This window comes from Vigna unguiculata, chromosome 11 (assembly GCF_004118075.2).
Source record: "Vigna unguiculata cultivar IT97K-499-35 chromosome 11, ASM411807v1, whole genome shotgun sequence".
Classification (NCBI taxonomy): domain Eukaryota; kingdom Viridiplantae; phylum Streptophyta; class Magnoliopsida; order Fabales; family Fabaceae; genus Vigna; species Vigna unguiculata.
In genome coordinates, this window is record NC_040289.1 from 38,402,015 (window position 1) to 38,427,750 (window position 25,736).

The 25,736-nt window shown below is 34.1% G+C and overlaps 4 protein-coding genes and 1 non-coding gene across 5 annotated transcripts; 2 read left to right on the top strand and 3 right to left on the bottom strand.

Annotated features, from left to right (window-relative positions):
* Positions 1-1,393: 1,393 nt before the first annotated feature.
* Positions 1,394-3,687, top strand: LOC114170421. Its single transcript, XM_028055897.1, has 5 exons — positions 1,394-2,040; positions 2,259-2,381; positions 2,476-2,617; positions 2,815-2,961; positions 3,403-3,687. The coding sequence occupies exons 1-5, from the start codon at positions 1,394-1,396 to the stop codon at positions 3,685-3,687; spliced, it is 1,344 nt and encodes a 447-aa protein (XP_027911698.1).
* Positions 3,688-4,857: 1,170 nt separating this feature from the next.
* Positions 4,858-4,929, bottom strand: TRNAP-CGG. Its single transcript has one exon. It is a non-coding gene; the product is annotated as a tRNA-Pro (tRNA).
* An 86-nt stretch (positions 4,930-5,015) lies between these two features.
* Positions 5,016-6,693, top strand: LOC114169599. The gene is made up of 3 exons (XM_028054835.1): positions 5,016-5,521; positions 6,007-6,213; positions 6,297-6,693. The coding sequence occupies exons 1-3, from the start codon at positions 5,066-5,068 to the stop codon at positions 6,360-6,362; spliced, it is 729 nt and encodes a 242-aa protein (XP_027910636.1). The 5' UTR covers positions 5,016-5,065; the 3' UTR covers positions 6,363-6,693.
* A 203-nt stretch (positions 6,694-6,896) lies between these two features.
* LOC114169601 (protein DETOXIFICATION 46, chloroplastic-like) lies at positions 6,897-13,972 on the bottom strand. The gene is made up of 14 exons (XM_028054836.1): positions 13,448-13,972; positions 13,254-13,348; positions 11,638-11,746; positions 11,453-11,508; positions 10,907-10,962; positions 9,691-9,829; positions 9,432-9,569; positions 9,279-9,347; positions 9,076-9,186; positions 8,780-8,908; positions 7,889-7,966; positions 7,443-7,514; positions 7,286-7,345; positions 6,897-7,201 (listed from the first exon to the last, which is right to left on the bottom strand). The coding sequence occupies exons 1-14, from the start codon at positions 13,869-13,871 to the stop codon at positions 7,106-7,108; spliced, it is 1,632 nt and encodes a 543-aa protein (XP_027910637.1). The 5' UTR covers positions 13,872-13,972; the 3' UTR covers positions 6,897-7,105.
* A 1,748-nt stretch (positions 13,973-15,720) lies between these two features.
* On the bottom strand, positions 15,721-23,376 carry LOC114170445 (protein DETOXIFICATION 46, chloroplastic-like). The gene is made up of 14 exons (XM_028055919.1): positions 22,956-23,376; positions 22,762-22,856; positions 21,757-21,865; positions 21,566-21,621; positions 21,193-21,248; positions 20,609-20,747; positions 20,344-20,481; positions 20,192-20,260; positions 19,991-20,101; positions 19,733-19,861; positions 18,978-19,055; positions 16,344-16,415; positions 16,196-16,255; positions 15,721-16,111 (listed from the first exon to the last, which is right to left on the bottom strand). The coding sequence occupies exons 1-14, from the start codon at positions 23,374-23,376 to the stop codon at positions 16,010-16,012; spliced, it is 1,635 nt and encodes a 544-aa protein (XP_027911720.1). The 3' UTR covers positions 15,721-16,009.
* Positions 23,377-25,736: the final 2,360 nt, after the last annotated feature.

Sequence of the window (25,736 nt, forward strand, 5' to 3'; positions counted from 1 at the left end):
TGTCTTCAATATTTTTTAAATAATTTATTATTGTGATAAAATTGAATATGAATTATTTAACGAAATGTGAAACTGTAAAGACTATAACAAGTAATTGGGGTCACAAGAATAAATGTTTAAGAAGCTTTTATAACTAATCATTACAAGATATGTTCCAAAAATAGTAAAAATACTCTCCTTTTTTATTTTCTCTTTTTAATTGTTTTTAACAGAGATGTAATTATAAGTGTGATAAAAAAAACTTTCAATTTTTCATATATTAAATTTTTAAATAATTATATTTTTCTGCGGTAATTTGTCTATTCCTTTTTCATCATCTTCATCATGATCTAGAAAAAATAACGTATCAAATGAATTTTCACACACACAAAATCCTCTAACATAGTATTTTATAACGAATTATCTACCTAACACTTAGGTAAAACATATATTGCACTCACCTATCAATTTTTTTATCAACAATGTTTAATTTAACCAATTAAACAATGCGTGAATTATTGTAAAATATTTATTTTTTTAATCCTTGCGAATACCTTTTTATTCTTATATTGAAATTCTGCATCAGCAATAAATTATATTATATAATAAACTTTAATTATACCCTTTTGATCTTTTTCTAACTGGTTGGACCATCTAATTATTGTAAAAAAGAATTCCCATTCAAGATATGATTTTATTCCTTAAAGCCATTAAAAAATGCAATTTTGTTAACAATAACTAATGAAATTATTTTTAAACAATTTAAATCAATTTTTCACTACAATTTTTTTAAACCTTAATTATACTATGTAATTATGATATAGTTTTTATTTTTATGGGAATAAATGTCTTCAAAATATTATTAAGTAAATAATGTGTTCAGATATAGAAATGAGAAATAAAAAACAAATTGTGTTGACTTTGCATTCCATATAGGAAATCTAAAAATAAATTATTCACTTACTCCATTTAAACGTTTTTTATAATATTTCCAATAAAATAATTACTTATTAGCATTTTTTATATGTCTAGATAAATTTATTTAAAATGCACAAAAAGACAGTTTTTGAAAAAATGCTATGTAGTTTGAAGACAACTTAAAATATATATATATATATATATATATATATATATTACCCTGAAAATTTCCAATAATATAATAATATAATCAATAATTAATAATTGTTATATAAAAGAGACAAAATTTAGAAAGTACTACTGGAATATCTATAAAAGGAGGAGCAGTAATGTGATAAGTGTGTAAGTCATTCTTTCCAACAGTCTTTTAGCTATTTCTTCTTCCTCTCATTGGGAAACTCATATAATCATCACACAACACCCATTTTTACACTGCACATTCTTCTTCTTCTTCTTTCTTTTCTCTATCACCAAACACTCTTCTTCAACTTCAACCATGGTTTCTCTCAATCCAGAAGCACCTGAATTTTTTCCCACTCATACCTTCAAGCTTCAGCAAAAAGAAGAACCTTTTTCATGCCCCAATTTCATCACTTCCACATTCACTCCTCACAGCCACTACTACTATGTTGTTTCTTCATTTCCCTCGCGTGAACTTCACCCCCATTACGTTTATTACCCCGCCACAACTTTTTCACCACCTTCCATATCCACCCCTTTGGCGGCGCCACAATCTGAACCACCCCGTATTCATAGAACAGAAAAAGAACCTGGTCCAGTGGATTCCCATGAAGTGAACCAGAAGAAGGATGAAGTGGTTGTGGCTGAAGATGTAAAGTGCGGCGCAAAAGGGCTGGTGCAGAAGCAAGTGTTTAAAGCTTTCATAAGTTACGGAACAATGAATGATCAACGTTCTGAAGGTACGAGGATGATGAAGGCTTATGTGCCGAGAAGGAAGGGAGAAGAAAAGGGTCAACGCAGAAGCTTTGACTTTTCTAAGAGCGGAAAGGTTACGAGGCACCCAGATGAACAGGATTGTTGGAGGGGTTATACTAAGAAGAAACGTTGTTTTCCTCTGTTGCCTGTTAGGGTGGACAAGAACGAAACCACTGTCATGATCAGAAATATTCCTAGCAAATACACGTATGTGTGATTTTACAATACAATATAATAACCTTTGGTATTCCCTTTTGTTTCAGATTTTTTATTTTTTGGAAACTATGTTAGATCAACTTTCAAAGTCTGTGACGGGTTGTTAAAGTTATTATCATTATTTTCTTTTGTATTTTTTGTCATTTGAAACTATTGTTCATGGATAGTGTTAATGGGATTTTTGCTATTGTTCATTCTGGTTGACTCAGCCGAGATATGCTGGTGGAGTTTCTGGACAGTCACTGCATGAAAGTGAATCTGAGAGACAAAGAGAAAGACGAAGAGTCTTGTTGTTTAGCTTTTGATTTTGTTTATTTGCCAATTGATTTCAAGTAAGTTGTTCTATTCACAATGTGTCTGTGTTTATTTATTTATTTATTTTGGTGTAACATAGATTATGATTATGATTTTGTTTATGTTTTGCAGAACTGGGATGAACAAGGGTTATGCTTTTGTGAACTTCACCAAACCCCAGGCAGCATGGAAGTTTCTTTTGACAGCTTCCAACATGAAATGGGACTTGTTCCAGTCCCACAAGATACGTGAAGTTGTTTCTGCACGGTTGCAGGTATAGACTCACATACACATAAAATCATAGAATAGACTTAATCATCATTCTCACTGTTAACCATTAATATTATTATATTCCTCTCTTTATCTGTTCAAGTGCTATTTTTTCATTATAACTCATTTAAACTACATGAGAGACCAAACTTACAATTGTATAATGCTATATATTAACATAAAAGACTTGTTTTTATATAGGGGAAGGAGAGGTTGGAGAAGCACTTTGAAACTATGAACTTTCCAAGCGAGTCCGAGGATGTTCTGCCAGTGTGTTTTAACCCGCCACGCGATGGAGTTATAAAGGGAAAGCAAATAACATGTGGGAAGCTGCGGAAGCATGAACAAGTTTGAAATGCAAGATTTTAGCTTTCATAGTTCCTCGAAGATGGTTCAATGTTTCTATGTATTTGTTAATATGCATGCATGCTTTATTTCTGTTTAGTAGTTTAGGTTTTGTGTTGTGGTAAATGTAGTAGTATTCAGATGATGAAACAAACATGGTTTTGAAAAGTTTCCACGAATGGGTTGGGTGGACCCTGGCCACTTGATCCCATGATATGAACCAGGTTGTGTGGTGGGGTCCACCCTTTCTCTTGTGGAGGCTCAACAACACTGAATCAAGCCTCATTCTAATGAAGTTTTCTTTTGCAGTGTTTATATCTGTTTGTGTATTTGGTAATGTATATATAGCTTGTATCCTACGAAAGCTGAAGTTGTGTTTTCGGCTCAGGGAATATGTTTTAATGCGTTGTGTCGTTTATGTTGCTGTTTGTGGTAATGTCGCAGTTCGTTGCTGCGAAAGTTAAAATTCTTGGTGTTAGTTTTTGTGATATCTCATGTTTGGGGTTTAGTCAGCGCCTGGAGACATGTATGAAGTCAAAGGACACAACAAACGTTGTCTTGTCTGGGGTCAGTGTTAAGTTCTGCATGGTTGATTTGCTTTTGAGATTGTGCTCGCTGGGTCAAAAGATTTTAACCCGTTTTGAAGCAATTAGAATTGATGGGTCTGTCAAGAGAGGTGTTTTGTGCTCTTTTGAAGTGGTTAAAAATGGTGAAGATTGGGGGGTTTAACTTTTTCTTAGTATGGACTTTTGGAAAATAGAGCTTGTTTGTTTGTTCTTGACAAATTTGGAACTATTTTTATTGATAATCACTTTGCTATTGTAACTAGTATGCTTTTTGTGGTCCTTTAAAACCTTGACTTTCAGAATTTGGGAAAGATGTTGTAGTTTCATAGAATTGGTGGAGTGCAAATAGTTTGGGAGATTGGACTTTTTTAACGGTAAAATGAACGTGAACTATTTCAACTTAGACTATTTGTCCTATTCCAAATATTTGTTTATATTTACTTGGAATGCATGCATTTTTAAATAGAATTCAAAAAGGCCTAATCAAATCTTTAATTCCCTGTATTAAATTTTAATGTAAGAGCGTAAAGTACACTATTTTATTCTCATTTTGCTAGGGGTGGCAAAACGGTGGCAAAACGGGCTGGGCTCAACGGGTCAGTCCGTCAGCCCGTGCTAAAAGGAATGGGCTGGGTTGAAGATTTCAACCCATCAGCCCGTTCTGGCCCGTCTCGTCCAACCCGTCAACTTGACGGGCCAAAGTACGGGCTGACCCGTTCTGGCCTGTTGGCCCGTTTTAAAAAAATAAAATATAATAAAAATAATTAAAAAAATTATTTTTTTAGATTATATATTTTAAATGTAGAAATATATAATAGTATTATAATTTAAATCATTAACACCTACAAATTAAGTTTGAATTATTAGTTATAATTGAATAATTTAATATGTAAATTTAATAATTATTTTAACTTATCTAATTAAAACATTAACTAATCAATTAAAAGTTAAAATAATATTTTATTTGATTAAATATGACTTTAATAATAATTTATATGTATATATAAACAAATTTAAAAAATAAAACAAATTAAAAAATTTGAAAACTAATTAAAAAAATAAAAAAGAAAACTAGACGGGCCAGTCCGTTCTGGCCCGTGTTTTGACGGGCCAAAACGGGCCGGGCTGGCCGTTTGTCACCCCTACTTTTTGCGCTACAAAACAATTTGGATGTAGAAGTAAATTTTCCTAAAGATAAATGATAAGAAATGATGTGCAATATATAAAGAATTATCAGTGCTATGCTATCAAATTATAACTATGTATTATGAAGGTTAAAAATGACAAAAAGTTTGAAAAGAATGGTGAAAGGTTCAAGAAAAATAGAAAATTAGGGGTGTTGCGAGAATCGAACTCGCGACCTCTCGCACCCGAAGCGAGAATCATACCACTAGACCAAACACCCTTCTGATGACAATCAATTTTCGCCATTGAGTATAACTTCTGATATAACAACCTATTGTTGCTGTGTGAGATATCTTTCAAATCCAAGCCTCTGTGGAAAACAGTCGGATACTATCTCACGATTCATCCGAACTAAAATGGCGGCAGCAGCAGCAGCATCCTCTCATCTAATGTTTGTTCTTCGTTCACAGCCATTGTCACCATTACCCTCTTCTTCTTTCTTTTCTTTCCTCAAACCTCTTCCACGTCTCCAATTCCCACCGCTTCGAAAATCTCTCTTCTCCGTTTCCTCTTCTGTGGTGGTTTCCCAAGACGGCGAGGAAACAGAGACTGGGAATGATGAACTGGATAGTGAAAGAGGTGATTTTGGAGGTACCCAATTAGATTCAACGTCGTCGCCGTTGGTGATAAAGAGGGAGGAGAGGCTGAAGTTGGAGGTGCCGAGTCTCAGTGTGAAAGAAAGGAAAGAGCTTGCGTCTTATGCTCACAGTTTGGGGGATAAGCTCAAGACCCAGTTGGTGGGAAAATCTGGTGTTACGCCCAATGTTGCCACCTCTTTCATTGAGACCCTTGAAGCCAATGAACTTCTCAAGGTATCAATCAATTGCGTTAATTTCGCTATCCCGTGTTTGGTATGTTTCCGCGGATTGTGTTCTGAAAATTGAAATTCTTCTCGGTTTGATTGTGGTTGTCTTTTTTATTTTTATGACGTTTTCTGGTGCTTGTAGAAAGAACCGTTGTAGTTGTATTTTTCTTGCTTTTAGGCTGATTGTTGCTTGAAATATTTTCATAAATTTCAGTGTTGCAGTAAAATTACTTGAAATTTCTAGTGGTTGGAGGCATTCATTGACGTTGCATACCTAGAAAAAAAAAATGCGATTTTCACTTGTAAGGTGGATTTTATCACTACTAGTCACTAAATTAGGTTGCTGTAGAGTGCAGCCGCTGATTTTTCTTTCTTTTTTTATTCACATAATTGTTTCTACTATGGTGTCTTCGTCTTGTGTTTCCTCTGTTGATTTGCAACTTGAAAATGAAAAAGTGTGAAGTGTATCAAAATCTTGGATGGTATTTACAGATTAAAATACATAGGAGCTGTCCAGGTGAGTTAGATGATGTGGTGAAGCAGTTGGAAGAAGCAACTGGCTCGGTGGCCGTTGGTCAGATTGGTCGAACTCTGATTATATACAGGCCCAGTGCCTCCAAATTGAAAGAGGAAGAAAAGAAGAAACAAGTTCGTAAATTTATTCCGAAAAAGCAACTAAATCCGAGACTGGTAAACAAGGTAAAAGTTGTGCCGTTATGTTATTTTGCATAAAGTATTGTGTTCAATTGCTACGTTTCCCTAATTCTCTTGTGAAACTACAGAGTAGGGTTCAAGTACCCAAATTAACGCGGCCTGGTTCTTCATGGAAAGGAAGAAGTAGGCCATAAACACATTCTACTTGTATTGAGGTTTGTCCTGGTGCTGTGCCTGAACAAGCTTGAGGCTATGGCATGCATAAAAACCAAAGGTCATGGAATCGACTGTTTATTGGCAGAAGAAAATACAGTTAATTAATTTTAAATCAATGAACGGTTCAATACGAGTGTAGAGTATGCTTGTAACTACTGGAGCATAACAATGCATTGAGTTTGGTTAGGATTGTTTGGAGATCAAATCAATAGATTTTACCGCGATGAACATATTGTATTTGCAATTATTATCAATCAGAACTCTTGTTGAACACACCGTTGTCAATAACTTAGAAACCTTGATTAAATACATTCCCTTCAAGGAATAATCTCTTGTTGGTAACAAAGAACACCATAAGATAGAACAATTGTTGATTTGCAAACTGCAATTAATGTGACTTTGAATTCTTCTTCTGTTATGAGTATTTTAAAAGTAGTTCAAGGACATCGTACTTCACTGTAGAATGCGTATGGTTTAATTGGGGATTTTCTAGTTTCAAGTTAGAATCACAATGAAACTGAAACATCATTAATAAACATAAGGAAAATTGATTGGGTCTAGAAATACATTTTACAATGTGTTCATTGATTGGATCTAGATGTGCAAGTCCTCTTTGACTTGCACATCATTCAATTAAAATCAATTTGTAAATTTGATTTCATTCAAAATCAATTTTTGCCTATGATTAGAAAGATCTATTTTATAAAACCAAGGCCACAAGTCAAGTAGTCCTCAGCTTGCGCAGCTCATGTGTGTTTCCTGAGTACAAAACGCCCTTGGGAGAAAGAAGGCGCTGGAGGGCAATTGAAAAGCGAGCCTATCAACCAGACAAGAATTACAAGTGAGAATACTTGAAGAACTGGTACTTCAACTTAACACAGGCTAAAGGTCTTATTCTTACCCATTGAAATATTGCGAGGGAAAACCAGCAGCCAAGTAAACCAAATCTATTGCTCATGGCCTGGGCATCACAAAAAAAAAAAAATTTGTGCGTTTCAGGCAAAATTGGGCAAGCAAGATTACTGTGAGTGGCCCGAGCTTAAGGAGAGGTAGTTTACCCATAATACTAGTGAACCCACGCAAAAGCATCCAGTCATTGACAAACTTATAAATCTCAGGTCCCGCCCAGCCTGCATGAGCAAAGATACATTAAAGTTCTAATATGGTTTTTAGGAGACACGCAGGTCCCTGTTTTGAATGAGTAATGCCGAAAACAAGACAAGTTTGATTGCGGTGTCGGCAATAAAATAGCTAACGACTAATCTTTTTAAGCTTATTTTGATAATCTTCTAAGCAAACTTATCAAGAGCAAGTTCTTGGTTTATTATAATAAGTTTTATAGTCAAATTTATAACATAAACTCTCATGAAAAAACGCTTCACCAAGCTGTTGAACACAAACACACTAAAAGTCCTCTAAACATACTTGAAGAGAACGAACGTACTGAAAAAGTTTTATATGCCTGCCTATTTTTCCCATTTATATAAAGATTTGACGAACTTACCAGCAATGTTCCCTCGAGGCTGTGAGTAGGGGGAGTTATAGACAGCGCTATAAAGTATGGAATCAGCACTTTATGCATCTGCACGATCATGATTACAAAGACACCAGTTAACAGTAATCTATGATCTAAATTTCAAAATATACTAATTCACAAAAAATGCTGCATTTCCGTTTGTTTGCCCTGTTGCTTGTGTGCTTGTCCAACCAAGCACTGGTTCAGTAACCTGTCAGTACACCCTCTTTAACTGAGTGTTTGAAAACCAGTGAAGAATTAAGTGAACTAGCCTGTTTAGTGCTTAACTGGTTTGAGCTTCTTGTACAAAAAGGCAAACCTTTAACCCTAGGATTCAAAACTTGATATGTCCAGCTTCATCACCATGCCATGCTGCTGGCCACTAAAGCTGGTCCTTTATTTCAATTTTCTTTTTTAAAATAATGCTTTCAGATTGCGTTCCAATATTTATATGTGCAACTTAAATTTATTCATTTACTGGTTCAAATCTATTAAATTTTAACAACGCATGACACATAATATGATCTTTCATGTTATTTCAAAATCTAAACAAACTCAATTTCTATAAGCATAACATTTATTTATTAATCTGATTGTGTAACAACTACATTGCTTCAACCCTCAAATACATAAACTCTGAACTACAATATTTACAGTTTTAATATCTGATCTGTTTTTAAGAATATTATTGCACACAAGTAATGATTTAAAATCATAAACTCTCAAAGAACAAGACTAACAAGGAAAAATGGTAATTTAACTTCTAAATACTTGATTGACTATACCGGCACATGTTTTCAAACAAGTTGCAAAGGATTAAGCACAAAAGGGGACACAGCATAGATATGATATCTAAATCATAGAAAGGAATGAACTGACCTCCTGAATGACCATCCGATCAGGTGTAAAAATGTATGGAAATAACCAAGGAACTGATGTTCCAACAATCCCTAGCAATAATCCAAGTATGATTCCGATTGTCAGAAGAGACCTTAGGAGCAATTGGGCCTGTCATGAAAATTTTGAAAAAGAAGAAATGATAAGAAATTATCGTCTTATATAACATGAATGTCAACTAAACAAAAGAGTGATCAGAGACCGTAGATATGAGGATAGGGTAGAGACCCTTGGACATCAGAGTATGATTTGTGACATTATAAATGAGAAATACTGACCTTTGATAAGCTGCGATTAGCTCCATATATCAATTCAGGCATAAATGATTGAGCAGTTTGGGAGAGAGGTTCACCCCAAACAGTACACATGGAATATGTTTGGACCATTACCTGAAGAAAAAATTTACGTTATCACTGGCCTTGAAATTGGTTTTCACGGAAAAATCTCAAACAGCAAGCAAAGAAAGCCAAATAAAACTAACTTGATGAGCAGCCATTGTATGTGTACCCAATGATGTAGCGAAATATATAAGCAGTGAGTAGAAAGCCACCTAAACATTAGAACTTCAGATTACATTAAAAAGCTTAAACTAATCCAGACAAAGCTACAGATCTAGTATAACGATGGAGACAACCTTTGACATCATTGTCATAAATACAGGAGCAGCAAGCCCAAATATCATCAGAAGTTCCTTCCCTGACGGAATGGAGAAGGCAAGTGCGTTATATCCCTTTTTGTTTAGTGTTTTAATCATCATGGAAGCAGCAACAACCTAGAATCAGTATGAGAATAGAAAAACAGTATATGACGAGTTAGAGAGTGTTTTGAGAATAGGAAAGCCACATATAATACAACTCAATACATTACAATGCATAAGGGTTAGCTCAGCATACTTGGGAAATCATTGTAGCCCACGCTGCCCCTACAATTCCATAGCCTAACCAGTTGCACAAAACTATGCAACCAATAATATTTATAACAGTAGCAGCAGCCAAGGACTTCAAGGGTCCCAAGGAATCTTTCATGCCAAGACTACAGAATGTGAAATTAAATTAATAAGCCAATGTTCACCATTTTTCTGAAACTATTCCAAAAAAAATTGGCATTTGGCATTATAAGCTCTGCCAATTGTAACAGAAGAACCTAAAAAAGGTTATTTACTCAGTTTAGAAAGAGGACACTGCATACTAAGTTCAAAATACAAGATACAGACTATATACATTCAACATATAGAGGTAGGAAATCATTGTAGCCCACGCTGCCCCTACAATTCCATAGCCTAACCAGTTGCACAAAACTATGCAACCAATAATATTTATAACAGTAGCAGCAGCCAAGGACTTCAAGGGTCCCAAGGAATCTTTCACGCCAAGACTACAGAATGTGAAATTAAATTAATAAGCCAATGTTCACCATTTTTCTGAAACTATTCCAAAAAAAATTGGCATTTGGCATTATAAGCTCTGCCAATTGTAACAGAAGAACCTAAAAAAGGTTATTTACTCAGTTTAGAAAGAGGACACTGCATACTAAGTTCAAAATACAAGATACAGACTATATACATTCAACATATAGAGGTAGGAAATCATTGTAGCCCACGCTGCCCCTACAATTCCATAGCCTAACCAGTTGCACAAAACTATGCAACCAATAATATTTATAACAGTAGCAGCAGCCAAGGACTTCAAGGGTCCCAAGGAATCTTTCATGCCAAGACTACAGAATGTGAAATTAAATTAATAAGCCAATGTTCACCATTTTTCTGAAACTATTCCAAAAAAAATTGGCATTTGGCATTATAAGCTCTGCCAATTGTAACAGAAGAACCTAAAAAAGGTTATTTACTCAGTTTAGAAAGAGGACACTGCATACTAAGTTCAAAATACAAGATACAGACTATATACATTCAACATATAGAGGTAAATTAACTTTGCGTGAGAAATGCCAAAGCAAGTGAATTTTTTAGCCAAGCCAATATATCAAGACAAATCTATTATTATTATGAATAGTATTTCCTACATGATATGAATATCAAGCCTCAAATCGTTAACTCAGGTTCAAATATCGTCCCAGAGATTCAGATGTCAGAAATAAAAAGCGTATTTGCACCTTGCACTTTGAGAAACCCATCCAACAAGTAAAGCAGGCCACGCCAAGCCGCGAATCTAACAAAAACAGAGTAACCGAAAAATCACTGCATAAATTAAGAGGGGAACAACACAGTTTATAATTAGGAAGCACTAAGCAAAATCTTATTAGCAGGTTTTGAGAAATGTCTTGTTATTAATAAAATTGCAAGAAAACAAAATTGATGAAATATAAGGGGTGTTTACTTGCATTTTTATTTCCCATTTTCAATTTTTTATTTCATTTTCAAAGTACGAAGCAGCACCTCATTTTCAATCTGTAATTAAGGATTTGTACAAGAAACAAAGAAACAAATTTACAGTATAAATATTTGAAAATAGAAGACAAATTGTAAGCAAGGTTGCCAATTTGTAAATAAAAGGTGAAAACGGATAGTGGAAACACACGTAAACACCCTCTGCGTTACTTCCCTCCATAAATAACATGTCGAGTAACTTCTTGAATTCATAGAATGTTAATTACAATCTTTATTTAAATCAAATGACATAAAAACATGTGGAAACAAACCTTTACATAACTGCTAGCTGCAGGTACTATGTGTGCATTCTTTGATCCAGTGAAAGCTGAAAAGGCATAAATGGAAAAATCACCAGTTATGGGATTGACCCTGCTACCCTTTCAGCGCAAGTGAATTCTTGTTTTCCAAAACGTATCAAAGAACACAAGTGGCTAAAGCACTCTATTTTCAATACCAGTTATTATTGCAGCACCAAATAGCCTTGTGAACAAAAGCATCACAACGCCACAAGATAACCCAACAAAAACCAAGATAGATATGTGATGTTGCACTTCTTGTTTGTCCTACACAAGTTCGTGAAAAAATTAGTATAAGTCCCAAAAGTGCACAAGTTAAATATGCAGATTGGAATAAACAAGGTGATGTAGATTTAGTCAAATCAAGTAATGCTAGATAAAGTTGTGGCCATTGCATTACCACATGTTTAAATATTGCAATATTGAAAATTAAGGTGTCGATACTAAGTTTTTAATGAAAGACAAGCTACAGGAAGGTATTATTGTGCCTTGAATTCATCCCTTTTCATATCCTATTATAAAAAAGATGGCACACGAAGATTTTGTATTGATTACAGAGATATGGATGCAATTATTCTGATAAAAGACAGTTTTCCTATGCCAAATGTTTATGAACTAGATGAAACAACTTATTTCTCTAAGCTGGATTTAAGATTCGGATATCATCAAATCTTAGTCAATGAGGTAGATGGACATAAGATAACATTTATAACTCACCACAACCGTTATGAATGGTTGATGAAATCACTTGGGCAATAACTAATGCCCCTACAACTTTTGAGAGCTTAATGGATGAATATGAAGCTTTCGAAGGTTTTCTTCAGGAAATATGCCTTGGTATTCTTTGATGATAATATTGATTTATAGCTCTTATAGGTCCTTCCATAGTCTCATTTGGAGGTGGTACTTTCAATATTGCATCACCATACACTTTGTGCAAAATATCAATGCTCATTTGGATTGCAGTAAATTTTTAGAACATAGTCTCTAGTACAGGAGAGGAAATGGACCAAAGCAAAGTGCAGGTACCGTTGGATTGCCCTATACCTTTGAATCTTAAAATTGTGGGAGGCTTTCTTGTGCTTACAGGATACAATAGAAGATTTATAAAGAGTTATGCTTCATTAAGAAAGAAAATTTCGACTGCGATAATCATACTGCCACAGCCTTTGTAGATCTCAAAACTGCCATTGCCCAGGCCCCAGTCCAAACTCTTCCCGATTCTTCTCAACCTTTTTGTCTTGAAAACAGATGCATCAGGATTAAGGTTAGGTTCTGTGTTGAAAAAAAATCACCATCCAATTGACCACTAGAATGCAGAGGACGTCAGACTATATCAGGGAGTTTTATGCTATATCTGAGGCTGTTGTTAGGTTCAAGCGTTACCACCTTGGCCAGAATTTGTGATTAATATGGATCAGAAAAGTTTGAGGAGTTTAACTGATAAAATACTCCAGACACCGGAACAGAAATATTGGCGACCCAAATTGTTGGTCTATGAATTTTACAATTGAATATAAACCTGGTAAAGATAATGAGGCAACAATTCTGGCCTAATCTCAACCTAGAGTTCAGCTTGGTCCGATGCTGAAAGAGGCTCTATGTGCTCATTCTAAACTCTATGTGCACAGTAAATTGTTATACTCAAAAGGCAGGCTAGTTATCCTAGCAGAACATGAATTAGTGAAACAGATTCTGTATGAGTTGCATAGCTCATTGTAACGACACATGCATCATACTCGACATCCAATAATCTCACACATTTGTTACCAACCTGTTTAGCAAGGGCAGTGGCAACCATATTGGAAGTGGCAATTGATAGAAACATGAACACGTAGCTCATGTAATCACAAACAACAGTGGCAGGACCTGCTCGTAGGAAACTAAAATAAGATAAACGAGATATTTTTCATAATTAAGAGAAAACATAATAAAGTGAATTGAGCGACGATTAATCTCTTTCAATACCTAGAGCAGCAAGTTCAATGGAGCTTCTCTGACCAATAATTGCAGTATCAATGAGACTCATGAGTGGTGCACATATCCAAAGTCCGGTTGCTGGACCTGTAAACATCACAATTTCCTTTATCTGATCCAATATCCCTCGATTCGCTAGTTCCTTTTTCTCACCCTGCGTCGATATTCGTTCTTCCTTTTCTTCTTCTTCACCTTCGTTCGCGATTTCATCACTTCGAAATGCGCGAGCGGTTACGAAGGCGTTGCGATGATACGTGGATGCTGAAGCTGTGTTTGAGAGGGAGAGACCGAAAGGAAGAGAATGTGCAGAGAAAAATCGAGGAAGACGATGGTTTGAAAGCGTGAAATTAGGGTTTTGGCGGGGAGAGGAGTGAAGATAGGAAGGAAGAAGTAGCGGTTTGAGTTTGAATGCCATTCTTCGCTCTTTGCTACTGTGAATGGAGGGAACGAAACGAACCCAATGGGATTTATAAAACCCAAGATCGTTAGCCTCTGTTGGGGTTGGAGTCGGCGAATTTTTCGTTTTTAGTTTTAAAATATAAAATTGGAAGTAAAAGCATTTTATTTATTTTTATTTGGGTCACTGTCACTGATTGATGTGTGGTTACATAATAGGGGCAGAGTCTCTCAACCATTTTGCTTTTTTCCACGCCATCAAATCCAGAGAAAAAAAAAAAACTGCCACTGTTTAAAATAATATAGAAATGAGTGATGTGATTTGCTTAGTCTTAACTAAGACAATATTTTATGTAAGATTCTTTTATAGAACACCGGCGAAATTTAGCTTATAAAGTTATGAAGAAACTTATGTAAGAAACATTTTTAAAATGAAAGACTTTTTGTTATGTAAAAATTATTTTTGAAATAAAAGGCTTTTGATATTATATTATATTTCTCCGAACTGTTATTAAGATGGATCAGACTTTAATGTTATGGTGAGATTTTTTGAGAGAAAATATATAAGAAATTCGGTATCAATGAACGAAACTAAATAAAAGACGAGAATACCACTTTTTTAATTATATATTATTTATTCTATTTATTTTCTTAATCTAATGTCTGATTTTTAACTCTTCTTAAATTTCTATCATTTTACAAGTTCGACCTCTTCTCCCCCGTACTCGAAAACACTGACTTTGGAGGAGGGTGCAAGTTGTTCTTCTATCTCCATTCTCTTCATGACTAAAAAATCTAATCACGATATTTAAACCCAAAATCTCGTCGAATGAGAATGAAGAGGCACGGGCACATGGTCATTGTGTAAATGCCACCTTGAAAACCTTCTACGCTGAATTCATGTCTAGTTTGTACGTGGTGTCTCTTTTCACTGCCAATTTAACATTCTTGATCCTTCCAGATTGAAAGGCCAAATTCCTTCATCACATTCCGTTCGTTTTCAGTTCTTCTTAAGGCATCTTTTGGTATAAATAATTTAGTATTTGTCAGCGTTTATGGCGATTGATTTGGCATGACTTGGGAAAATAATCTTTATCTAATTGTGATGATTCACATACAAATCTGTGAAAGAGAAAACAAGCGTAAAATAAGAAGGAAATTATTTAATAAATTGTTAATTTATTTTTATATTAAAAATTGAAATTTTAAAATAATTTTAGTATTCGATTTTTTTTTTTGTTTTTTATAATTGGTATTGATAATTAATAAATAATATTTGATTTTTTAACATCAATTCTCACCGAAAGTTGTTGGGTTGGGGGTATTTATTTGCCACTTGATAACAATTTCAGCTTGTAACTAAGTTACTTGATAACAATTTCATCTTTAGATGTCTGAGAGTTCGCTGCCGAAAATAAATATCATGATTCTCCAAATTACATCAGCAAGTACTCTCCTATCAATAATCTTTAGTCCACCACGTGAAAAATAGTCCTCGCCCAAAGTTCATTTATTACCACACACTATTTTGCTGAGGATTAATTTTATACAAAAATCACAATACTGTTTTCTTAAAAGTAAGCAAAATAAATCGAGCATGTAGTAATTGTCAAAATCTTAAAAAATACAAGGTCAGAAAATAAATGGCTCATTTCTCAGGCATATATTGATTTTCAAAATTAATTGAGGGAAATACGCATTGTTCTGAATGCCCTTAGCTTACTGTTTACAACTGAGGTACTAAGTCATACCATACTACTTTCTTTTTAGGTATCATTTAAGATTCTGTTAAAAATATAAAACCAATTTTCTTGACTTCAATAAAATATTAATAAAATTTTATACTTCATATTAGGCGAAAATTTATGTAAATGATAAAAGAGTAAGGAATATTATTCTAAACTTTGAAGATGGCAGTTAATAAAAATATTACATAAACAAATACAAAGTGCACACACCACTACAAGGATCTGAATTAATTTTCACGCTACTTATGATAGTGATAATATATGTAGAAAGAAATTTATTTATTCAATCCAATCTAACTCAGATAAAATGAATTATAAAACTAATGGCCCCCGGGTCGAGATGACCCAATAGTCTTCTGCCACTGTAACTTGTGTGATGAAATATAAAGTATGAAACCAAGGACACAAACTAGGCAGTCCTTAGCTTTAGGAGCTCATACCTGTCTGTATCTTCGGAGTATAAAATGCCCTTGGGAGAAAGAAGACGCTGGAGGGCCATCGAAAACCGAGCCTAACATCCATAACAGAATTGCAAATCAGAATACTTAAAGAACTGGTACTTTAAATTAGGAAAAGCTCTAGTTCTTATTCCTACCCATTGAAATATTGCCAGGGAAAACCAGCAGCCTAGCAAGCCAAATCTACTACTCAAGGCCTGAGCATCAAAAAAAAATGTATGTTTCAGGCAAAATCGGTCAAGCAATGTTACCATGTACGGTAGGAGTTCAAGGAAAGGTGTTTACCCATAATACTAGTGAACCCACGCAAAAGCATCCAGCCATTGATAAACTTATAAATCTCAGATCCCGCCCAGCCTGCACGGGTAAACGTACATTAAAGTTACAATAGCAGTTGTTGTGTGACACATGCAGAGGTTCTTGTTTCTAACGAGTTGGAAATGTTGGGCATGGAATCAAATCATCATCATCACGTTAAACATTAGATACCATTATGATAAAAAAAATATCAAAATATTAATTCAACTTGAAAAAACAGAATTTAGATGAGCTTAAGAGAGTTAATGAAACACACAAAGTAGGACGAATAAGTTATTGGTTGGACAGTGGAGGATTTTTCCATTGATCGAGGTGTTCAAGGAGTTGTGTTATATTGCATGAAACATAGGAGATCTTGCAGAAGAAAAAAAAGCCTGTTGGAAGCTGCGCAGGACCATGCAAGAAATTGACACAATAATGACAGTTTCAAATTTCTTGAACTTTGAAGCTGCAAAACCGTGCAATTTGTCATGCGAGATAATTTTGGAATCCCTTTCCCAACCTTAAAATCCCGCTTTCTAACCTGAACCCTTATCCCGTCTTAGCTCTCTGACTCCACCACTAAATTCTTTATCACCCACCCAAATCCACCGGAGTCTCTCCTTTACATACTCCAGCCACCACCATCATTTCACCCAAAATCTTCCTATCTCTGGATTTTCTCACAAATCACCTTTCGCACATCACAATCTTCTCCGACACATCCACTAACCTCCCTCTCTCCATTGTTGCAGCTCAATGGCCCCCAAGCGAAAGATGTTGAGTCATCTTCCAACCCAAGCCCACAAGGAAGAAACCCCATTAGGGGAGGACAAGGGAACCACCAAGGGAATAAAGGTTAACTTGGTAGTAAAAGCACAATAGAAGGATGAATATGGGTATGGAAAATGATTTATGGACACCTTGATTTTGTCTACATCTATTACACGCTTATTTTTTCTTTCAATCTTTTCTTATAACATAAACCTATTGTTTTTCTTCTCTCTGTAAGTGTATACTAGTTGTTAATACCTTTTTGGTATTCATGAATCATTACTTCTATGGGTATTATCTATCCGATCAATACCTGGATCTGGATCGTTAATATTAAAATATCTAATCGTATTTGTGTGTATAGATATAATTTACATTCTCACCAATGATCTATTAAAGAGCTTTTAGAGTTTGATTTCATAAATTTATGTCCTCTTTTTACTACTGAAACTAAAGTTGTTCTTTTATTTAAACATAAGTGTTACGATGGAACTTATTTAAATTTGTATTTTTTTAAGAAGACTAATGATGCAATTATTTTTTATCCGTAGAAATTAAACATACGGTAAGGAGTTTAGAATAACTCACATCTTGTTCAATCAACTCAGCTAGACTATCTTGATAAATACAATCTTATTTGGATTATACTTTAAGATAAAAAAATTATTTGAATTTATATTTAGAGAATTTTTTTAATTTACAAAAATAAAAATAAATATTAATGGGTATAAAATAGTCCACAGGTAATTTTAAACAGATAATCAGGGTAATAGATAGCTACTATCCGTGCTCATCCTAATCGCGGGTTTGATTTTTCCAACGAAACGACTAACATTTGTAGAACAAAAAGTTATAGGCAACCGCCCACCAACAGTTTTAGTTCTTGTATTGCCTGACTCTTTCCACCAGACAAGATACAATGTTATGTATGGTCACACCATTCATGCCACCACGTACAATAACTAGATCATTGTGGGTAAACCTTCAAGGGAGGGGGGGCAAATTATCAAGGAACTAAGTATAACAGCAGCGCTTAGCAATAGAGGTAATGACGCCCTGAAGCATAACTACACTAAAAGTTCCATTGGGAATAGTTTGAAGTTACCTAGCAAGCAAGATACCTATATCAAGTTGCGCCTATGAGTCAGTCAGCAGCCCATCAAAAATAAAAGTTCCCAGTAACTGATTTTTCCATTTCACTCACCTCTACCAAAATATGCAAAGTACTAAGAATTCCAAAAGTACTTCCAAGTAGAAATTTTCCTTCATTCAGGCAAACCTTGCCCACCCCCTCATTGCCCAAAACATAAAATTGAAATCATCCTCAAGCCTAGAAAATCAAGGTGAAATCCAAGAAACCAGTGGCATAAATAGTGTGGCAGTACAAAGGATTATAGACCATTGAGTTGCAATAATGTTGATATGGAGGAGATAGAAAGATGAAGGTTGGTGGGTGGGTAGAATAAAGGAGAAGGTTGTGACCTGGGAAAGAGATAAGGAAGATTTTATATGGAGAATGGTTGGTTTAAATGTGGTGGTGGGTAGGTATATACGATGGTGATGAAAGGAGTGGCTAAGGAGGTTTTGGGTGGACGAGGAAGATGAAGATTTGAGGAGTGAGTCAAATAGGGGCACAACTGAGAAGGGGTCGAGGGTTTAGGTTATACTGTCGGATTTAAGGGTTGAGGAAAAAGATTTGAAATTCAAAATCACATGTCTCATTCTGCATGACAAATTGCATCTGCACAACTGCGCAACTTTCGAATACACATTTTATCCAAACACAACCAAAGATCTTAAGCATCCTAGAAGAAGAGGTATGGAAGAAGATGAAGCGAACAAACATACCAGCAATGTTCCCTCGAGGCTGATAGTAGGGGGTGTTACAGCAAGGGCTATAAAATATGGAATCAGCACCTTATGCATCTGCACGGTTACAAATACAGTAGTCAACAGTTACCCATAATCTAAATTCCAAAATATTATAATTCATAAAAATATCTGCAAATACATATAATCTGAACAAAATATTGTCTAAAAAAGCTCGTTAGGATGAACTCTAACTTGGCTCTGATACCATTAGAGAAGTGAGTTTTAAACCTAACTCAACTCCACAAAACCAACTTGTAAGATGAGATTTGCACCCCACTTATATACTATGAAATGGCCTTATCTCTAGTTGATTTGAGACTTTTAACATATCTTTTATTTATTTATTTATTAACTTAACTCTTGCTATTGAGTTTTAACAACGCAAATGACATAATATGGTCCTTTTGTTATTTTAAAATTTAACCAAAAGAATCCTCTTTATGTTTTATATTTGATTATTATTTTGTGTATAATTAACAATGGTTCGACTGTGCATCAGTATCTTTACCGTTTTGATGTCTCTATTCCAGCTTTAAAAACATTACTATCCAGACTATGATTTAAAATCATAAAGCTCTCAAGGGACAAAATAAAACACGGGAAGAAAGCAATTTAGCTTCAAATGATTGATAGTACTGCCACACATTTTCAAACAGGTTGCAGAGGATTAAAAAGGAAAGAGGAGCCAACACGGATATGTAAACTAAATTTTGAAAAAAGAATGAACTAACCTCCTGGGTGACCATCCGATCAGGTGTAAAAATGAAGGGAAATAACCAAGGAACTGAAGTTCCAACAATCCCTAACAATAAGCCAAGTATAACTCCAATTATCACAAGAGACCTTAGAAGCAATCGGGCCTGTTCAATATCATGAAAACAACAAAAAGAGGCATTGAGAGATCAAAGACCGTAGATATGAAGAAGACAGGGAAAATACCTTTTGACATCAGCGTAAGATTTGTGACACTGTAATTGAGAAACACTAACCTTTGATAAACTCCGATTTGCTCCATATATCAGTTCAGGCATAAATGACTGAGCAGTTTGAGAGAGAGGTTCACCCCATACTGTACACATGGAATACGTTTGGACCATGACCTGAAGCAAGAATTTAAATAATTACTCTCCTAGAATTTGGTTTTCAAAAAAAAAAAAACTCAACAGCAGGCAAAGGAAAATAAAACTAACTTGATGAGCAGCCATTGTATGTGTACCCATTGATGTAGCAAAATATATAAGTAGTGAGTAGAAAGCCACCTAAACATCAGAACTTCAGATTATATTAAAAGGTTAGACTACTGTATTCAAAGCTACAGATCTAGTATTACACTAGAGACAACCTTTGACATCATTGTCATAAATACAGGAGCCGCAAGCCCAAATATCGTCAAAAGTTCCTTCCCTGAAGGAATGGAGAAGGCAAGGGCATTATATCCCTTATTGTTTAGAGTGTGAATCATCATGCAAGCAGCAACAACCTAGAGCAACAAGGGAAGAGAAAAGCAGTGCGCAATGAGCTTAGTACTTTGAGAATGAGTACAATACAACCGTATATAATACAATTCAATATATATAATATCATAAATAAGAGTTAGTTCAGCATACTTGTGAAACCATTGTAGCCCATGCTGCCCCTACAATACCGTAGCCTAAACAGATGCACAAAATTATACAACCACTTATATTTATAAAACTAGCAGCAGCCAAAGCTTTCAAGGGTCCCCAGGAATCTTTCATACCAAGACTGCAGAACGTGAATACCAAAACCATTAATTAATTTAACAAGCCAATGCTTAGCATATTTTTTAAATCATACAAAGCAAACATTGATACTTGGTATGCATTAAGCTCTGCGAATATGAGAGAAACTTTAAAAGATTATTCATAATTATAGTTATTTTTAAAAAGAAAAACAGAAAGAGGAAACACATACTTTACTTAAAATATGAGAGATAAACAACATATATTCCAGATATAGAATGCTGTCTCAGAAATGTCAAAGCACAGGAATTTTACCCAATAAAATATCAAGAATAATCTACTAATATATTGAACAGTATTTCATCTTGATATCAATTACTACATGAAACAGAATACCAAGACTGGAGCAGTATCTCAGATTTGACATAAAATTTTCAAACTACTTACATCAGAGAATCTGATGTTAGAAATAAATAGCATATTTGCACCTTGCACTCTGAGCAACCCATCCAACAAGTAAGGCAGGCGATGCCAAGCCTCGAATCTAAAATTCAAAAAAGAAAAAGAAAACTGTAACTGAAAATTCACTGCACCAAAATAAGCGGATGAGAACACTATCACATATCGTTTAAAAAATAATTAATGTAGCAAATTCCTATTTACAAGATTCTATCTCTTTGTAAAAAAAAAAAAAAAAAGCAATGTTACATAATACCTTCATCTACAATTACAAGAAAAACAAAAAGTTGATGAACTGATAAATTAATTGTCTTCATAATAGTTCTATAACTTCTAGATTTATAGAGCACGGATTGCAGTCTTTATTTAATTTAAAGGATATAAACTCGTGTAGAAGCAAACCTTTACATAATTGCTAGCTGCAGGTACTACGTGTGCATTCTTTGGTCCGATGAAAGCTGAAAAGGCATATAAATAGCAAAATCATCAGTTATGGGATTGACTCTACTAGCTAACCTTTCAGAACAAGTGAATTCTAGCTATCCAAAATGAGTTGAAGAGCACAAATGGAGAAAACACTCCATTTTCAATACCAGTTATTATTGCAGCACCAAATAGCCTAGTGAACAAAAGCATCGCAATGCCACAAGATAACCCAACAAAAAGCAAGATAGATATGTAGTGCTGTACTTCTTCTTTGTCCTACACAAACTCGTGAAAGAGCAGTATAAGTCCTGAAGTGCAGAGTGGTGGGTATACAAAGTGAATCGTGTAGATGTAGCCAGATCAAATAATAATAATAATAGATAACAATAATAATAGTAGTAGTAGTAGATAAATCATCGCACCACCTCATATTTACATTTTGACAACATTAAACGTCAAGCTAGAAATTAAGTTCGTAATCACCAACATATATCGATCAATCTGGTATATTCACTTAATCTTTGCATCAGTATACACTTGTTTAAGTAGATAAACAGAGAAACAGCAGCCTAGAAACTAGAAGAAGATATGGTTTCTAGTTACAATAATAACAATTGTAGATAATAACAATATAGCTTATTTAATTTCAAACAATCTGTTATTTAGTTGTACCTGATCACTCTCTATCCGGCCGACTCCTTACTGCACACAAATGCTATGTTAAATTATTCATTGGTCCCTACAGTTGTATTCATTCTAAGTTTAGTCCGTCTGAGACAAAACTGTGACCTTTAGCTCCTACACATGCATAAATTTAAGCTTTGTACCGGTGTGAACACCACAAAAAAAAAATATATATATTCTACCAATATAGAGCCACCACATAAACTTTCTCGTGAAGATAAACCACTACACAAAAAAAAAAAATAGATGGGAACCAATTTTACAGTTCTATGTTGTCCTCATATGCAAGCTATATATAAGATAAACCGCAGGGCACCATCTTCCCTTGTAGCATATAAGAGTAACTTCACTTCAGTCACTATACTTAAGAGCATCGATGGTGCCAACATCACAGATCTGGACCTAATGAGCATCTTGCCTCAGTTTTTCGATAAGAAAACACGCTAAACTTATATAGCATCCAATAATCTCACGTGCCTGTTACCAACCTGTTTAGCGAGGGCAGTGGCAACCATATTGGAAGTGGCAATTGATAGAAACATGAACACGTAGCTCATGTAATCACAAACAACAGTGCCAGGACCTGCTCGTAGGAAACTAAAATAAGATAAACGACATATTTTTCATAATTAAGAGAAATCCTAATAATGTGAATTGAGCGACGATTAATCTCTTACAATACCTAGAGCAGCAAGTTCAACGGAGCTTCTCTGACCAATAACCGCAGTATCGATGAGACTCATGAGTGGTGCACATATCCAAAGTCCGGTTGCTGGACCTGTAAACATCACAATGTCCTTCATCTGACTCCATATTCCTTGATTCACTAGCTCCTTTTTCTCACCCTGCCTCGATAATTCTTCATCTTTGTCTTCTTCGCCTTCGTCAACGATTTCATCACTTCGAACAGCGCGAGCGGTTACGAAGGCGGTGCGATGAAACGTGGATGCTGAAGCTGTGGTTGAGAGAGAGAGACTGAGAGGAAGAGAAGGAGCAGAGAAACGACGAGGAAGACGATGGTTTAGAAGCGTGAAATTAGGGTTTTGGCGGGGAGAGGAGTGAAGAGAGTAAGAAAGAGGTAGTGATTTGAGTTTGAATGCCATTTCTTGCTCTCTGCACTGCTTTGGTGGAGGGAAGGAAAACGAAGCAGAGTATTCCCTCCCACCCAACACTGGCTTGAGTGGCTCACCACAGTTCAAACTGATTGTCTATCCTTTTCTTCTTTTTCTAGTAATATATTCACTTACTTATTTTAGTATTTCTTTTTTTAATGATAAAAGTATTTTAGGTATTTTAGAATCAAATAAAACATAAATTACGAAAATGAATATTCAATAAAAATAAGAACCTTTTTAAATATGATGTATTCCATTGAAATTTAAAAAGAAAATGCATGTACATTTTAAAGGTAAAAAGATTATCTATATTAGGTAGTATACAAAGATAGTTACGTTTTCGAATTCGTTAATTGTAAATGAATCCACAATCTATACCATACGGCTGAAAATATACTGTGATAATTTATATCTAAAAATATAGAGAGTCAACGTTCAGCCTTGTATGAAAAAGTATATGAAGTTGAGTTGTGAGAATGATTGAAGAGTTAGTTCCTGTCTTTTTTAAGTCAACTTTCGTTTTACCAAAAGAAAAATATATCATGTCATGTTGCTTAATTTAGATGAATCATTGTGTTATTTAATGGTTGATATCAATGTAATTGTAATTGTGATAGTTAATAGTTGTTTAATTTGAATTAAGTAAAAGACATATACGATTCTTTTTTTTTTATAGTTTATTCTCCAAAACTATCATAGTTTTGTATATATGGTGTGTGAAATTATTTGTCATGAAATTGTGTTAAAGTATTTATGAAAAGTAATTGTAGATGTTTTTTCAATTCAGAAATTATGTTATGAAAATAATAAAACAAGAAGAATTGTGACAAAATGCCTTAAAATTTGATGAAAAATGTCGGTTAACCCAGCACATGTTCAATTTGGATCCATTTCATTTAATATCTTGCTGGTTAAACGAATTTAAATAATTTTTTATTTTTTATTGATTTTTATATTTTTTATTACAATTACGTAGGTTGACAATGTAATTTTTTTAAAATATTATAATTTATTTAAATCATCTGCAGGTAAAAAATGTTTAAATAAATTAAATGTTTAATCTATTTGTCAAATTACTTAATCTACAACAGTATTTGGTAAAGTAAATATATATTTATTACAAACTTTATATATTTTGTCAATACATTTCAAGTGTAATATAATAAATATATAAAATAAATTCAAAGAAGTCAATTAATTCACTATCACAAAAATTGAGCCGAGTTAAGTTAATTATTTGTGAACTCCTTCTGATGGATTAACCATGTAAATGATTAATTCAATTTAACCTCATTATATCTACACACAATAATTGGGATGTGATACTAAAAGAAAAAAAAAATCATATAATTATGGACATGGATGCTAGCTACAAATAGTTACATCAAGTTATCAATTTTTAAGGTCCATGTGTCGGAAGGACGATGAAATCAATAATTGAATTCTGATAGTTAACAATGTGTTTACATGACAGTGAGATTTAACAAGTATGTTTACATGACAGTGAATTGATAATGGCATGTTACTTGAGGAATCGTCCGGTATCAACGAGCTTTGAGGTAGAAGACATTATTATCACAGACAAAATCACAAAAACTAATCTATCAATCCCTAAAAAAATAGGAAACGACACATCACGCAAGGACCAAGTGACAAAAGTTTTGATTCCAAAATTGACGATTCTAATAACACAACATTTGGAAGTGTTACTGCACTCTAAAAAAAATTCTTATTGCATTCACATCTATTCTTATAAAAGGAAAACTCTCCCTTCTATATGCACAACATCTCAGTTTAAGGATATTATAATTTTAAGAGGTTTTAAGTGTTTTGATTATTGTTCTTAACTTAAACTTTTATCTTAAACAAATTTTCAAGTGGGAAATCAACACTGTTCTTTATGGTAGGGTTAAGGCGTTCAAGGAATGAAGATGCTAAGTTCGTTTTCTTTTTCATATTTTACTTGAATTAGAATAAAAGAAGTCTTACGGGATCAAGGAACTTATCTATGATGGAACCATAAATTTAAAATTATCTCATTCACAAGATATTTAAAAAATAATAATTTAACTTTAGTGGTTAAATGTTTTTCGACATTGAAAAGTCTACCTTGATCGAAGTTCAACATTCGAAAATATAATTTATTAAAAATCGACATTCGAAAATAATGAGATTTGTATTACTCTTGTTAAATAATCAAAGACTATTTTTGGAATTTAAAATTGTTTGGACGTGTAAAAGAAACTTTGGAATTGCAAGAAGAAGTCTCGTAAAATAATATGACAAATATAAATCTCTGCATAAAAAATGAACTTTATTGAGACTTTTTCAAGTCCAAAATTGTCGCA